The sequence below is a fragment of the Pholis gunnellus genome (genome assembly GCF_910591455.1).
Source record: "Pholis gunnellus genome assembly, chromosome: 24".
Classification (NCBI taxonomy): Eukaryota; Metazoa; Chordata; class Actinopteri; order Perciformes; family Pholidae; genus Pholis; species Pholis gunnellus.
The window spans coordinates 6,098,831-6,114,447 of record NC_136551.1 but is presented as its reverse complement, the minus strand read 5'-3'; the positions used below and the strand labels follow the sequence as shown (position 1 = coordinate 6,114,447).

Below are 15,617 nucleotides of genomic sequence, written 5' to 3'. Positions count from 1 at the left end.
CCTATCAAGCTCTATATACTCTGTCAGTTGGTCTGACTGTCTAATAGTGACGGGGATAGGTTTAGTATAAAGCCTGGTGCGTCACACAGACACTAAAGGCTGCCTTGTGTCAGACGCCGAGGTTGCACTGACCAAGCGTCAGTATTTGATGAGTTGGGAGTGACATAGCTGCTGGATGATGGACTGGACAGACTGAACGGTGTCCATCAGGGGTCCTGCTATCTTTAAACAACTTGCCACTTGTGTGTGGACATGCAGACAACAGCTGCAAAGGTATAGGGGGAAAACAAGAACCCCCCCCCCCCCACACACACACACACACACACACACACACACACACACACACACATAAACATCCACATTCAGCTGTCAGTAGGCAGTAAGCTTGGGGCGGTTGCCACACCGTCAAGGTTTAATATTCTCAGCTATTGGTATTAAAACTACAAAATATAAAGGGTTTGTTGAATTTGTCTGATGGTTGTTATTTTAAGCATAATTATGTGTCATAAAAAGTAACAGGCCTCCTGATGTGAGTGGTGCTAGAAAAGAACTCTTATGTTAACAACGGCTCTCATCTGTTCTGAAATGGCTGTGAAACTTAGCCTGGAGTGGCTTGTTACTATACCGACCTGAGACCAGCTGACGGTTAATGCACTCACTCATAAAATCAAATTACGCCGCATAGTAGGGGACAACTTTCAGTTATTACTATTATTAGTCTCAATTAGGTTTTTTAACGTTTAAATACTTTATCTTAAGATTTTCAATTTAGCTTTAATTCCATTGGAGTCGTTTTTGTGTCCACCACTCGTTTTATAGGACTACTGTGAAACAGAGAATGCAGCTGCTGTGTGTCGTCATGCGCAAAGACCCCAGAAGGTGGCAGGTCGCCCTCTGTTAACACACCACAGTGTGGCCTCATGACGGACATGCTGGACATTGATTATTTATCACCTAACGGACCAAAAGATTCAAGGATTGGAAGCGAGGTTTGGATCACTGCATTTGGCTCTGAACCGGGGGATCCATTGAGATATAAAATATAAAACAAAAAAGGACAAAGGACACAGTGTCAAGCTTCTGGACAGTATCCTCTGTACAGACTTGTAAACATTTGCCCCTCCCACATTTTGCACATTATATGACACATTTTCAGCAGCTTGTATTCCATTACATCTGCACGCGGTCCATCAGTAAATAAGGAACGAGCTGTTGTGCCCTGTAGCTGTGGAGCGCAGCAGAGAACAGTAGGGCTTTGCTTTAGATACCGAGCTGACACACTGCAGTGGCCTTGGCTGACTAACTGCTCACACAGTTAAATCATCGGGTTCATAAAGTGCATGAAGGCACTTCAAAGCTGCGGGGGCCTTTTTGTTCTTGGTAATGACCAATGACTCAGGGATATTCACACGGGTTATTGTGTTTAATTTAAGTATGAAGGCGCACTGCTCTCTACAGATGCAGTTAATACGACACAAGGGTGTGTGTGTGTGTGTGTGTGTGTGTGTGTGTGTGTGTGTGTGTGTAGCTCTCCTTGGCTGTATGTTGCCAGTGCATACACACCCGTTAGGCCTGAGCAATGTCAACAGTTTCCCATTATGACAGAAATAACACAATTAACGCTCTAACTAGTAATTCATAAATCTCTTTTTACATTTAATATTGAAAAGACGTGAATATTTTCTAAAAAAGTAAATATCAGTTTCAGTGTGGGCTTATAAAGATGTTGATATACTGTATATGTAGCAGCGTCATCATTCAGAAAAGGTCAGGTGTTTTAGAAGGGCTCGGGAAAATAGCATTTTGACGTTAAAACATACGTAGTTCTACAAAATGTGAACGTTTGGATTTGAATACCTGAGGAACAACATTGGGAACCTTTAATACTAATGCATCTGCACATATACCATTCTATATTACAGAGGTTCCTAACCTAGGGGTAGGGGCCCCTAGGAACAAAATAATGTATTTGGAGAAATTGTCTAACTTTACGTTGAGAAATGAATGATATCTCCTGCTGAAACAGCAGCCCTATATGAAATGACTGTTACATGACTCCCCCCGGCTCCCATTCGCACTCTAGAGGACTGGTTTTCCCATCCAGTACTGAGCCTTATGACACTTTGACAAATAATGCTTCCATCCCACCAGATGCCCTGCGGCCTCTTTGTCCTTTTTTCAACTAAGTACCTTACAAGCGTGACAGCGGTCAGTGACAGCACATTTCTGCTTTGGGGAGAATCAAATGGTTATAAACATCAGCGACGCCACAGCGTCAACGTAATAATTAAATCCAAACATGTCCGCGACTGTCTGCCGTCTCTCCTTACGCCCACGTGGAAGTGTCGTCTTACCACGGTAGAGGTGGAACCTCCGGTTTCCTTCTTGGACACGGCGGCCTGATACATCGCCAGCCGCTCTTTCACCGACACCGGCTCGCCCTCCTGGTCCTCGGCGCTCGGGTCCCTGTCCTCCGCACGTCCTGCCTTGGATCTACCTTCGCTGCCTGCAGCTGACACAAAGAAGTGAAACTCACCTTACACAAATATCACACCGACATTGACTTAATAAAATGGAAATAAAACACACTGATACACTCAATGTAGGTGGTGTCTAAAATATTACAGCTTTCACTGCGGATGTTTTAACCAAATGTGGCCGGAGGCAAACACGAAAACCGAAGCGGAATACACATCAATCACAAATCACTACTGTACGATACTTCATATTGCGCGGCACGTCCCTGCAGATAGCCAATTAGAGAAGACCAGCAATTTTACATTTGACTTCTCTGTGCTACAAAGCATCATTAGGCAACATAGAAGGCTCCATTAAGGCGCAGCGTACGCCCACACCGGACCTATTGGCTCTTGGTATGTTCTCTCTCTCTCTCTCTCTACGGGTACCAACGCAGTGGGATGAGAGCAGACCCAAAACAGAAATGATTCTCTCTCATTATGTGCTCTCGCTGTAACCTTTTGACATCTTGAAAGGCCTCCTCCTTGTTGTGTTTTCCCACTACATTATTGCATACATCTTCTCCACATGTACGCGAGCTCCAGAGTGGAGGTTCAGCGCGAGTTCTACTTCAAAAGTTTGACAGCAGCTGCTTCTTCAATGCATATGGTTCGAGTGAGGCCCTCATGTTGCTGTGTTAGGAGAGAGATTAGGAGCAGATTCAGTGCTTAGTGGTGTAGCACATACTGTTCAAACTGTCTTAACGCTTCTCTAAGTTCACTTATATGACTACACTGGCTTGATATAGCCCTCTCCTGGTAGCCTTGTAATCTAAATGAGGAAGTCCACCACCCTTCTTTGCGCCATCAACCAATAAAGTTGTGTAACTGTAGGAGCCGTTGGCTCTGAAGTGTTTCCCCATCATCCATTACCATTGGGAGTTGTAGTTAACTTTTGCCCTGAGGGAGCAGAGAGAGAGTCCAAAAAGGAGGAACCTGTCGCAGTTTATTAGCCGTGATGAATCATCCGATTTGATTTAAGCTGCTGTCGTAGTGGCATCTCCACAAGAGAGGAATGAATTACAGACAGCAGTTAATGCTAAAAATGTCTTCTGGATAAACTGCGTGAACTTACTGTTCCATCAGCCACTTAGCTAACGATTGTATCAAGCTCTTTATTAAATGAAATATTGTACCATCCCAATAACAAAATATCAGGAGGGGTAAAGAGGAGAGCAGAGGAAAGAGAGAGATGCTTGTGAGTGACTAGAACCAGAATGTTCCTGAGAGGATAACGTGTTAGCGGTTGTTTACCATCCAGCCCTGAAAATAAGCCACTTCCTAGAAAACTCAGGGGTCGGAATGTTCCCAGCTGAAATTTCCAACTTCTGACCTCCAAGGGCTCCAGGTGCACAACGCCAAGCGTAAATAAAAAAAACATGGCTGACAGTGACAACGTGATGTTTCTTTGGCATGTGTGCCCCAACCCGAATTCTCAGCAGGCCAGCCCCTCCACATTTTTAACTTTCAGTTATGGCGTAACCAGCTACCTGGTGACATATTTGGATACTTTATGTTGCCTTTTTGTTTGAAGGTTTACCACAGTGTGCGCTTCCATTGTTGTGTATCATCAGACAGCTGCTTCTTCATGAAGTCGGGGTGGATGGAGTTTAACAATAGACGAGTGAACAAGCGCCTATAAAACATATTTTGGAACAAAGCACGGATGAATGTCGTTGTGTCACTTACTGGTGTGACCTTAGTTCAGAAACGACTGACAGGAGCACGCTCTCCTCATCCCACCAATTTTAGCTTTCTGCTACGTCCGGCATGTTAGTGTAACCGATAACCCGTCAGACAAATAGGCTGCCGGAGACGGCAGCATCTGAAAATAAACAGGGGCAACATCCTATAAATATGGGTCAGAAATCCAACACCTGAGGCTGACGTGTCGCCTAATACCGGCTTGAAACAGAAACACAAGGATAATGCCCTCATTTATCACCAGAGACAAATGTCCACGTCACGGTCCGGATCTGTAGGAGACGTGGGGCTTCTGATGCCCGAGAGCGGTGACACCAGTGCTTTGGATATCTCTGGCTTCTGAGAAGGGAATGCCGTATGCAAAGCTCCCATAGCATGGAGGTGAGGTAACCAGGGCTCCGAGGGGGAGGGGAGGGGAGGGGAGGGGGGGCTGACTGGAGAGAAAAAATAAATAAACCCGGCCTTTTTATAACCGGGCTCTGTCTGCAGCGTCATGTTCCAGGGAGATTTGAGGAGTGGAAGTGTGTGTGAGGGAGAGGAAGAAAGAGGAAGGAAACAAAGTAAAGGCACAATTGAAAGAACTTCTAATGAGATACGAGATATTTTCTAAGACTTGACTACTATGCTGCCACTAGGTAGTACTGGCACCAACGGATGTTTAATTAGCATTAATAATAGCTTTCTCATTGCTTAAGATGCCCCAATATAATGAAGGCTGTTTACAGATAAAATAAAGAATTTCTGCTTTTCATGGACAGCATATTGTACTGCTTAGAGTCACAATAACTTCCACACTCACTATTTTCTTCCTCTCAGAGTATTGGCTTCTTATCTTTTCAGATCACGGCGACGGCACAAGTGATGGCACCCGGCTGGGGTGGGGGGGGGATAATGGAAGCGAGAGAGGCCGGGAAAAGTCAACGGGGGAGGGCCATGCTGCTGCCGGTGTGTGCGTGACTCAGCGGCTATATCGAGCTGAGCCGGGGGGCCGTTTGACCTCCCCGTCACGGCCCTTCTGGCCGGCGTCAGAGCGATCAGACGTGTGGCGGTGCCGCACTGCCGGCTGGAAGTGAGGAGGTGAAGGGCGGGAAAGAGAGAGAGAGAAATAACAAAAGGAGTCATTTCAAAGCTTAACCGTGCAAAGGGTGAGGCAGCGTGACTTCTGAGCTCAGAGCTGGATCGAGGCCCACAGATGTGTGTGTCAAGCCGAGGCCGTGCCCTAATCACTGAGGTGTCACCCTCTCCTCACAACGGAACCCTTAAGCAACCCAATTTTCCGTTCAGTACTTACTGACCAGAGCTTTTGGCTGGTGAGGGTTTTTCGAGAGGAGAGCCAAATCGAGCTACACTAATTGAAATGTCAGCCGTGGCGGGCGATTTCTTCTACACCGAGGAAAGCAAAACAGGCACAATAATTGAGCTGTCAAATCTATCAAAATAACTTCTTTAAGGAAGCCGGATCGCCCTCGGGTGCTTCCTTGTGCTAGGCTAAGCACTTTGTCTCCCGATTTGCAACGCTTTAAGAATATGCAGGATCGGATTGCTGCCGGTTATGTCGGGTGGAAGGAAACAGGAAAGGCCCATGCATGTTTTATGACAGTGTGCAAAATCCAAGCCGAATCCTGGAAACGTACCGCAATATCACTCTTTACGGGGCTCCAGCGCCTACCAACCAAAACAGCCCCCTCCACTTCATCTTATTTCCCACTTTCACCCAAGATGCCTCATGTTTGCGCAGCCGAGGGCACGTCAAACCCGATTGATTATCAGCTAAAATGTCATCCACCCTTTCCAATTTGTCTCCTACCACTTGAGCTTCGGTGGAAAATCCCCCTGAAGGAGCGGCGCTGACAGCGGGGCTCGTGTTGATACAAGAGTCAGCCTTGAAATACCGATAGTCCCCACAGATAACTTACCTTCTTTAACTGTTTAGGCTGCTCTGCACGTCAAACAATACAATCCAACAGATAAAGGCCTTGGATCACCAGAGAATTGAAAAGTCGCCCAGCGTTGACCCAGCACAGAAAGCAAATCCCAGGCAGAGACGGACAGCGAGGCTTGGAGACCAGCTCCAGCAGAGTGCTCAGTGAGGCCCAGGCGTCCAGTGACAGCTGATTTTATTTTAGAAGTCCCCTTTGTAAATAAATAGGAGTGACTTGGAGGGGGGCGGAGAGGGGAGGTGGATGTGGGCTGGCCTTTTTTTAGAATTGAGTATCGAGGTACCCGACATGCCCGAAGCCTTATGTCACAGTAGTCTTATGGACACAGACGTCTCACGCCGCGAGACACTTGGTACATCCTTCATGTTCGCAGCGGTGGGCAGAGAGACATTTAGCATTTGAAATCACTGCTCGTTAGCGTGGCAAATATCATGGCATTTCATTATCCAGGACACACAGCGGAGATATATGTCACACACATTGCTTAATAGGCAACACGCACACATTCACACGGCTGCAGACAGACTCTGGGAAAGTGAGGGGGGCTATACTTGAGCTGTATATATCCTATGACAGAGTGACATAAGATTTGATACTCAGATTCTCTTTAAAGAACAGTTCTACATTTTAGGAAATATGCCTATTCACTGTCTTAGTGGTAGAGCCGGGAGGTGATTAGCCTAGCTTAGCATAAAGACTGGAAGCAAAGTCTGGCTTTGTCCATTGTTCAAAACACACATCAAACGGCACCTCTAAAGCTCACAAAATGAAACATTGTTTGTTTAAGCAGTACACAAACTGAGATGTGAAAAACGACAAGTTGGCTTCACAGGAAGTTACATCACTGTTTGTTCGCGAAGCGCAGGAAGTCACGGCTGGCAAGCAATAGTTCCAGCATATAACCATTTGTAAAACCACAACTTTACTGCGTTTCAAATACTTATTTTTGAACTGTAGAGAGCCAGGCTAGCTGTTTCCCCTTGCTTCCAGGCTTTATGCTAAGCTAAGCTAACCAGCTGCTAGCTTTATATCTAGCATACAGACATGAGAGTGGTGTCTTCTCTTTTAGATCCAAGCAGGAAAACAAATAAGTATCTTATGACTTTGAATCTCAAAATAATGATCACTTTTAATGCAAATAACAAGAACATTACTCAAAAAGCGAGTTATCTCAAAATATTGACCAAAAAACTGACTTAGTCATCTTTAAAAAATGACAGTAAACATTTTTACAAGCAGAAAGCTTCTCATTATGTTGCGATACTAAGTCATTATTTTGTAATAGTGAGTCATTACTTTGAAAAACTTTGTAATTATAATAAGTTACAGGTTTTTTCCCATCACAAGTCTAAGATTTCATCTTATTTTTTATTTTACTGGCAAGAATGGGCTACAAACTAAGATCAATATGTTAAAAAGCAGCTGTTGTATAGGCCTGAGACACATGCTCTCGATGCCCCTCTCAAGTTAAAAATATTGCCTCTAAAAGCTACGGAACGGGTTTTTTCAATGTGGTGAATGATTTAAAACCTTAAGACGAGTTACCTTTCTAGGTGAAACCTTCGCTCCCTCTAAAACACATCTTGTACACTGTATGCTGTACAACGAGACGTCTTTGATCCTTTTTTCAAAGCACAGGTAATCAGTTTGAAGATAAGAGGAAGATCGTTATTTGTCTTTCTTCCTTCCTTTTTGGACATATGTTGCCCTAAAGCAACGGTAAAGGTCCTCTTTTAAACCAGTGACCTTACGTTTAGTTTTTTCTAACCTCCAATACAGAGTGAGCATCCAGTGCATACAACCCTACGGGAGTCATTTGCGTCTATTCTCTCCATATTATGTGCTGTGATGATGACTGTCAGCTGACCTCATACACGAAACACAAGGTGTTCTCGGCAGCCCACCCCCTGCACACAGACTGGAGAACAGCGTGGCTATCAGGCTTGACGAGAAGCTGCACTCTGCTGATAATCCCATTGAAATTGCACATGGATTTCCTGTTCCTGACGGGGAAAATAAACATACTCCGTTAGAATGCCTAATGAAGGGGCCTTAGAATATCCCCAAACTGAAGTCCAGAGTCAGTGCACATTCGAGTGGGTATCAAACTAAAACAACTTTCAGAAAATAAAGTGCTGAACGCCATTAGTATCTTTAACTTGTTAGAGTAAATTGCCAATAAAGAGATTTAGCGTCTAAACAGTATCTGGGTTGGATAGGGATGTGCTAATCAATGCTAATGAGTCATGGGGTATTTCATCTTGGTGTGTCTGTGGGAACACTGCGCTACCAATCCCCAACAAGTTCCTGTTTTAGTTCTGCAGGGTGAGAGAGCATTGCATTATGGGTGTTTGTAGCCTCTATAATGCTAAGCTAGCGAGTTTGAATGCGCTACTTGGGCAAGAATGATGAAATCTGCGTTAAGCTTTAATGGAAGCAACTCATCTTCATAAGCCATATTCCAAAACCAGCTGTTGGATAAACGGAGTTCATCATATAATATAGGTCATCTTATAATCAGGCCAATGGGGTATTTCTGTCAGTTCCAGGGAGAGGCGTCAAATCAAGTTCATTCCTTTGGTCTTATAAGGCTACAGTCAAAGCATTCACAAAGGCTAATATTTAAACACGAAAAAACCCTTAAAAGAACAAGGAAGGATAAAGGAACAAATGCAAACAAGGAAACACTATTTCACAGAAGGGGACTTCCCTTAGATGGTTGGGTTAGCAATCCGTCCGTTACTTATTGAGCTTCAGAGGTGCTGGAAGGTGGATTTCCCCTTGTCCAATATGCTTGATCCACAACATGGCAAACTATTCCTTTAAAGTGAGACTACGTCACTTTTGCTGAACTGCGGCCACAAGTAGGAACTGTTAGATAATGTCAAATAGATTCCTAAGATTTTGTTGTTTTAAAGTCTCTCTCACTCCTCTACTGTAGCTATATTATCAACTGACTTCACCTATGTCTTATCATCATTACAAATGTTACATTAAAAAGACGGTTAATAATAGATTGGGCAGACCCTGTCCATCAAAATGACAAACAAGAAAATCTAATTCATCAACTGATTGATAGCGTAATCATAAGAATTTACAATGCATAAACAACCTCTACAGTGTAAAGACATTTTATTGGTTCACCCTGAGGAACCATTTACCAGCCTCACATCAATACACAATATAGTCAAACGTCAATTTTCAATTTCCAAACATCAATCTCGTCTTAGTGGCTATTATGGGACACAAATTAGCACTAAGGGGATCAAACCTGCAACTGACAGCAAGAAAACCTTTGTTTCTCCCGAGGATAATATTATAAAGACTTCATCATTTGGCAGGCAAATCTGGGAGGAGATTAATTAAAAACGCAAAAACGTCTTTTGGCAAATCCAGCTCCAATTGGCAGCGATTGCACACTTTGAAGAATTCTCTTGGGCCAAGTGTGGCTGACAAGTTGAATCAGCCACAGACTGATATGAATGTACGCACACTTTTGAATGGTAGAATAAAAAGAAAAAAAACATTTCCATTTAACTCCCACCACTGTGTGTGTGTGTGTGTGTGTGTGCCACAAAGCCAGCCGCAGCTTCACGGCGTAATACGAGAGGAAACAAGGAAACAAGCATTGAGATTTAGAGGCGAGCTTTGCATCTGTTTAAAGCTCAGTTATTTAAACGCAGAGGCTTTGCGGGGGAACAGCTCCTGTCATTTGACCCCGGCAGATTGAGCGCCGCCGTCTCTGCTGACAACTTGTCAGTGGAGACAAAAGTCGTCGCTCAGCCGGGACAACGGGATTGTCAAGAAGCTCCAATTTTAGACCCGGCATGGAGATTTAGGGACTTGCAGAGGCGACACGAAAGCCCGACAGGTCTCAGGTAGAGATGGAGAGGCTCTCGGTCTGCGTGTGTGAATGTATATCGGGTGTGATCACACATGGCTGAGTTTACGAGTGTGTGCGTGTGTGTGTGTGAATATGTGTTAACACCTCGATACCACTTTAAGAGCTGTCAGCTCCATCCCTTTGGCTTCTCTGTCTCTAAAATCACCACCTCTCTCGTCTCTTTTCAATTTACATCGTCATTGGCGTGTAAAGATATTTGTGGGGCCAACGCATCTTTGCATTGAAAATAGTAGTTTGCTGCTGCAAAGCTCTGAACGGTTGTGTTCATTTTACCTTCAAAAAGGATGCTACCAACGATGAATGAGTCCTATTTCTCTCCTTACTCCCCCCTCCTTACGTACTGAACAAAAAACGTATTGTATTTCAGAATAAGAATGACAACTATCTGCACTTTTTTTATCAACTTGAACTTGAACTAAATGGCCTATAAAACTGAAAAGCATCTATTATGCTATGATAGTAAAATACCAAAATGCATAGAATAAAAAAAAAAACGTGCATAAGTTTGACTTAAGTTGGTTCCCCCTTGGCTATATATGCAAATGTAGATGCAAATGACTTCTGCAAATGTTTTATTCCGTTCTGCTTTTGCGTCTAAAGAGTTGGGCTCTGGTTTGTTGTTAGCTCGTCTTGGTGATGCTGTGTAATGTGCGTTAGCATAAGCATCTCGTGCTAACCTCAGCACATGTTGCCAACAGCGGACACGTAAATGCATCAGAGAACTGCTACAGTAAGGCCTCACAGAGCTGCTAGCATGGCCGCTGACTTGAAACCTTATTTTAAATTTAAACATGTAGGGTGGGATGTATTTTGACAAACCTTTTAACAGTTTACCAGAATTAAAGGGTGTTTTATCCAATTTCTTTTAAATTATCCACAAAAGTAAAGCTGAACATGTGTTCAAGCTCGCTCCCTGTAGTTTGTTTCCTCACAGAGTTAAAAAATGGACTGTACCTTGCACTGTAAGCTCCATCTGTGAGTGCACCGCTATCAGCGTCAGTGGAAAACAAACTCCAGGTAGCCACCGCCGCGTCGCTATCGCAGTAATGGAAGCTCGGTATCTAGCGAGCCCACGGCTTCCCATTAAAAAAAAGCTGCCAGGGAGGCAGCCTTATCTAACAATGAACAATCTAGTTCTCAAAAAGCTGCTTTCTGCCAAATGTTTATCTCATAGAACAAATGCGACACAGCGTTGCATTAACCATGCGCTTGTTTGCTTGACAGACTAGTGCAACCGTGATGCAATCAGAGAGCCGTGGGCCTCCTGTCATATGTCACAACACATCGGATGTTGCATCAAAGCCTTCTATAACTTTATTTCTTTTTAAATTCCCAAATGAAAAACAAGGAGATACTCACAAAGAGCGGCCATGGTCTGATCTGTAGATGGGTCAGTGTGTGTGTGAGTGCCGGACGTCACTGCTTTGGACGAGGAGGCGTGGACGGCTGTCACTTCCTGGTTGAGAGGGAGAGAGAGAGGCAGAGAGAGGGAGAGAGCTATCAGAGAAAACACCTGTGCTGTTCTCACCAGGGAGATGGAGAGGTGACGCCACTACGGGTCATCGAAACCAGCTGGGCTGTGACCAAATTGCCCACACACACACACACACACACACACACACACACACACACACACACACACACACACACACACACACACACACACACACACACCCCCTGACACACTCCCTGACACACACAGACCTAGAGTATGAAAAATGATACAAAGCGTTAAAAAGGTGACACTTAAGCTCTGGGTTCCAGTGAAACTTTGTTGCCGTCGTCTGGAGCTGCGCACACACACACGTGTGTAAAGAGAGACGACCTTGAACACAATGTGAGCGGCAGGCATTGACTGGAAAGTTAGTGCAAACAGCACTTGGTTACATTTTAATAGAGCCACTCTAGCAGCAGCCGAAGGTGTTTCCACACGCTTCCATTGATGAAAGGTACATCGGTGGTAAATGGCTCGTCCTTGGTGCATACAGGCTTGGTGTTCCCCAGGAAGCATTTTGTCAGCCCATGCAACACGCCTATTCACTTGCAAATCATCCCCGCGGGGCACAAACACACCTGTGTGTATATGTGTGTGCACGTGTGTGCGCGTGTGCGTTTGTGTCTTTGCTGAAGTGCGGGTGCGTAGTTAATTTGCAAATCAAATGTATTCCCAGTAGCGTTTTTCCGACAGCGTCTTGCCGGGCGTCAACTTGGAGTGTGAACAAACACGCATTAACTCTGCAAAACAACATGACTGACACACACACACACACACACAAACCTGTATCTGTCTAGTTTGGCTCTTCCTCTCTCTGAGGAAGGTGTCAACTATAATTTCAGAAACGCACCAAAGGACAAAACATTGTCCTCAAAAATCCCATTTAGCAAATCCCCCGAAAGACATGCACGGTGATTTGCATACTTTCCTACAGTATTCCTATGGCAAAACAGGGAGGCAAGCATAATCTTCTCCGTTCTGTCACTGTCATTCTCTCTCTCTCTCTCTCTCTCTCTCTCTCTCTCTGAAGTAGCATTCACATCGAATGAAGCTCAAAATCGATGAGCTAAAGCACACAGCCCTGCTAACCACAGCTCCCCAGCACTCTGCGTCTGACTGCCGGTATTAAACACAGCATTTTGTCCACACTCGGGTCTCACTTTGCTCAGGGGATGATTAAGTGCACGAGCGGCGTGGACGTTGCACGGGCAAGTGTGAGAGGAATGTGTGTGCGAGTCCGTGGTGGCTCGAGTTCATTACAGCTGGTTTCCAGAAGTGAGCGCCACTGAACGAAAAGCCATTAAAGGGATTGAAACATTTATCTCTCTTTGGTCGTCTGATGGGCTTGTTTACACCTCACTTAAAGCCAATGTCGGTAGTAAATTATGCACCGAGTACGGGAAGCGTGTGTGGGAGGGGGAACGCGGTTCGAAGGATTCTGCTCTGTGCATTAATAGATATTTTCAGTTGCGTCAGAGCAGATGGAAGAACGTTGAATCTCATCGAAGAATTGGCAGCGTGTTCATTCAGTAGAAAGTTGAAAATGTGATGACAGTTTGGACAGACAGAGTAAACTGCAACTTGACTGGTTGGCGGAGGCATTCACTGGAATAAATGCATAATGAGCTCAAATTACAAAAAAAATAGATGTTTTCTAGCATCCATCTATCTCACTGCAGTGAGATAGATGGATGCTAGAAGTTTTTCAAAAGCTATACGAAGTTGGAAATTGTGCCAAAGCCATTCATGTTACTGGCATAAAGAATGTGTCGGAAAAATGCCACACGAAGGCAATTTTTAAAAGCCAAAAACATAACTGTCAGCCAGGAGAGATTGATAATGCGCAGTTATTGTGCTGACAGGGAAAAAATGAACCTCTTTACAAAGCTGGGCAAGGGCACAGAGAGAGCTTCAGAGATCACAGTCCTTAGTTTAAGGAAACATCAGCCACAGCACATTACAGAATAGTGTTTTCATTTTAAAATGAGTATTATAGAGAAATACAGAACATGAATATCATGGATAAGCAAGGATTGGCTTTTGCTGTTATCTGGGAGATTTCTGTACCTAATCAGTATCACATCAGTCGCCACAGTATAGATCGGTACTGGGTCTAAAAAGGTATTTCCTGATATGAATCCATCAATCCGCAGTGAGGACTGCAGTTATCCAGTTTATGAAATACAATATCCGGGTGAACAGCGGCAGTGTCACGGCCCAATGTCTCACGCAACCGTCAAAAAAAAGTGCCATCTCGCTTTGAGTCCCCGCCATATGTGCTGTTTGGCGCATGCTGCCACAGAGGAAGGAGGAAGAGGGAGGGTGGAGGCGGTGGTCTCTGAGGATCTACAGACTGACAGAGTTAATAAGGGACAGTGTAATGTGAAATGTGTCTAAACGTTGCCGGGCCTGTCGCGATAGATAACCCCTGAGAACAAATAAATAAATAAAAATCACGGGATCCTCTTAAAAAGAAGCTCAGCTAATGAAATCAACGCTTGCCATCTGGGACCATTTCACACATGGCAGACGCCTACAAAAGACGCGAGTCGGCCCTGGAATAGTGGAACCATGGTAACAGGAAGTAGCACACTGCTAGCCTGGGGAGGTGACACCGTGACACCGTCACATTGGTGCCTATTAGGGGGAAGACGTCGCCAGAGCGTCGTCCGATCCCGCGGATTTCACAATTTTTACGCAGATTGTTTCATGTCAGCTGTTGACATTTCCGTCCTCTAACAAGCTGTGCGGCGTCTCGTAGTGCTTTAATGACATGCCGCGGTGCATTGAGGGTCTCTGAGGAGAGCTCTCTCTCTCTCTCTCTCTCTACTCAAATGTTCTCCATCTGTCCTCCTCTCTCTCCTCAGCCCTGTTGGAAAAATGCCGGTCCTAATAAGTCAATTAGTCAGGAACTGAGTCCAAATGTTATATTTTCCTCAACCCAAGTGAGATAATGTCAGGATGTAACAGTTTCTTACATGATGTGATACTTTCTTAACCTGGATCATCCGCGGCAGACTTTTTAGAGAAAATACGAGTCAATCCTGGACTTGACTCCAGAATCACATTTTATTGGGATCATTTAGCATTTGCTGAACCCAGGATAAAGCTAAACTCCTTAGTATGCTTATGCTGAGTGTAGCCTTTACTCAACTTGACTCGCTCTTTTTTGGCTTTCCATGAGCAGAAGTTGTGGATAGTACCGGGTACTTTATCTGGTACCACCTCAGTCGATGTTTGAAGAGAGCCGAGCCGATACTAGAAGGCGGAGTTAAAACACTCTGATTGGTCAGAGAGATTCGTCACGACAAACTGGCCATTTTTAAATAACCGAGCTATTAAAATATAAGCCATCAAAACTACGCTGTTCACTATGTACACTCCAACTGAGGAAGTAAAGACGCTCCTCTGTTTACAACTGACTATGCTAAGCTAAGCTAAGCAGCTACTGGCTTTAGCGTTATATCCAACAGATAGATCCGGGATCCTCGTCTCTTTAACTGTCTTGCAAGAAAGCGAATAAGTGTATTCCCCAACTATTCTGGTGAGGTACTGGGTGACATTTGGATATCTGCAAAAAAAAGGAGAAAAGAAACCCTTGTTTTTTTCCACCTCTGCGGGTTTCCTGAGCTGTAATGTCAGAGGAAATGTTTTTGAGTTGCTGTTGCATTGCATGCTGAAAGTAAAAATCTATTGTTTCCCAAAAAAGACTGCAGACAGACTGCTACTTGGCAGTATATCCGGCTTTTTGGCCTCGTCGGTATACAACAAGTTGTTTAAGTGAGACTGCACTAAGTTTCCAGCAGTGTGCAGTTTAAGGACACCTCAGGGTTCGTGTTTAAAAGGTGTCTGTTGATCATGTGTAGTTTTCACTTTGCACAAAGCTAAGAGCTGCTCCCCATCTCTGCTGGCACCTGAACTACTTTGCACTGAAATAGCTCAGAAATGGCTCCGAGTGCTTTTTGCCGGAGTCGGTGAAGCCGCAGCAGCAGCAGCGCCAATCGATAAGGTCCGCCGGTTCGATATCAGGTGTGACTTTTTGGAGGAGAGAGGGCGCC

At 44.6% G+C, this 15,617-nt stretch overlaps 1 protein-coding gene across 3 annotated transcripts in view; it reads right to left on the bottom strand.

Moving 5' to 3' along the window:
* Positions 1-15,617, bottom strand: part of xirp2a (xin actin binding repeat containing 2a) — a 44,907-nt gene that overhangs the window by 16,978 nt on the left and 12,312 nt on the right. Inside the window, exons 2-3 of one of the 3 annotated variants that reach the window (XM_079185962.1) lie at positions 11,424-11,520; positions 2,355-2,512 (exon numbers count right to left, since the gene is read on the bottom strand). In XM_079185962.1, the coding sequence (XP_079042088.1) occupies positions 2,355-2,512; positions 11,424-11,520 (255 nt within the window). Of the gene's footprint in view, positions 1-2,354; positions 2,513-6,136; positions 6,311-11,423; positions 11,521-15,617 lie in introns of those variants that run through there. The other 2 variants (XM_079185963.1, XM_079185964.1) reach the window with 2 other exon arrangements.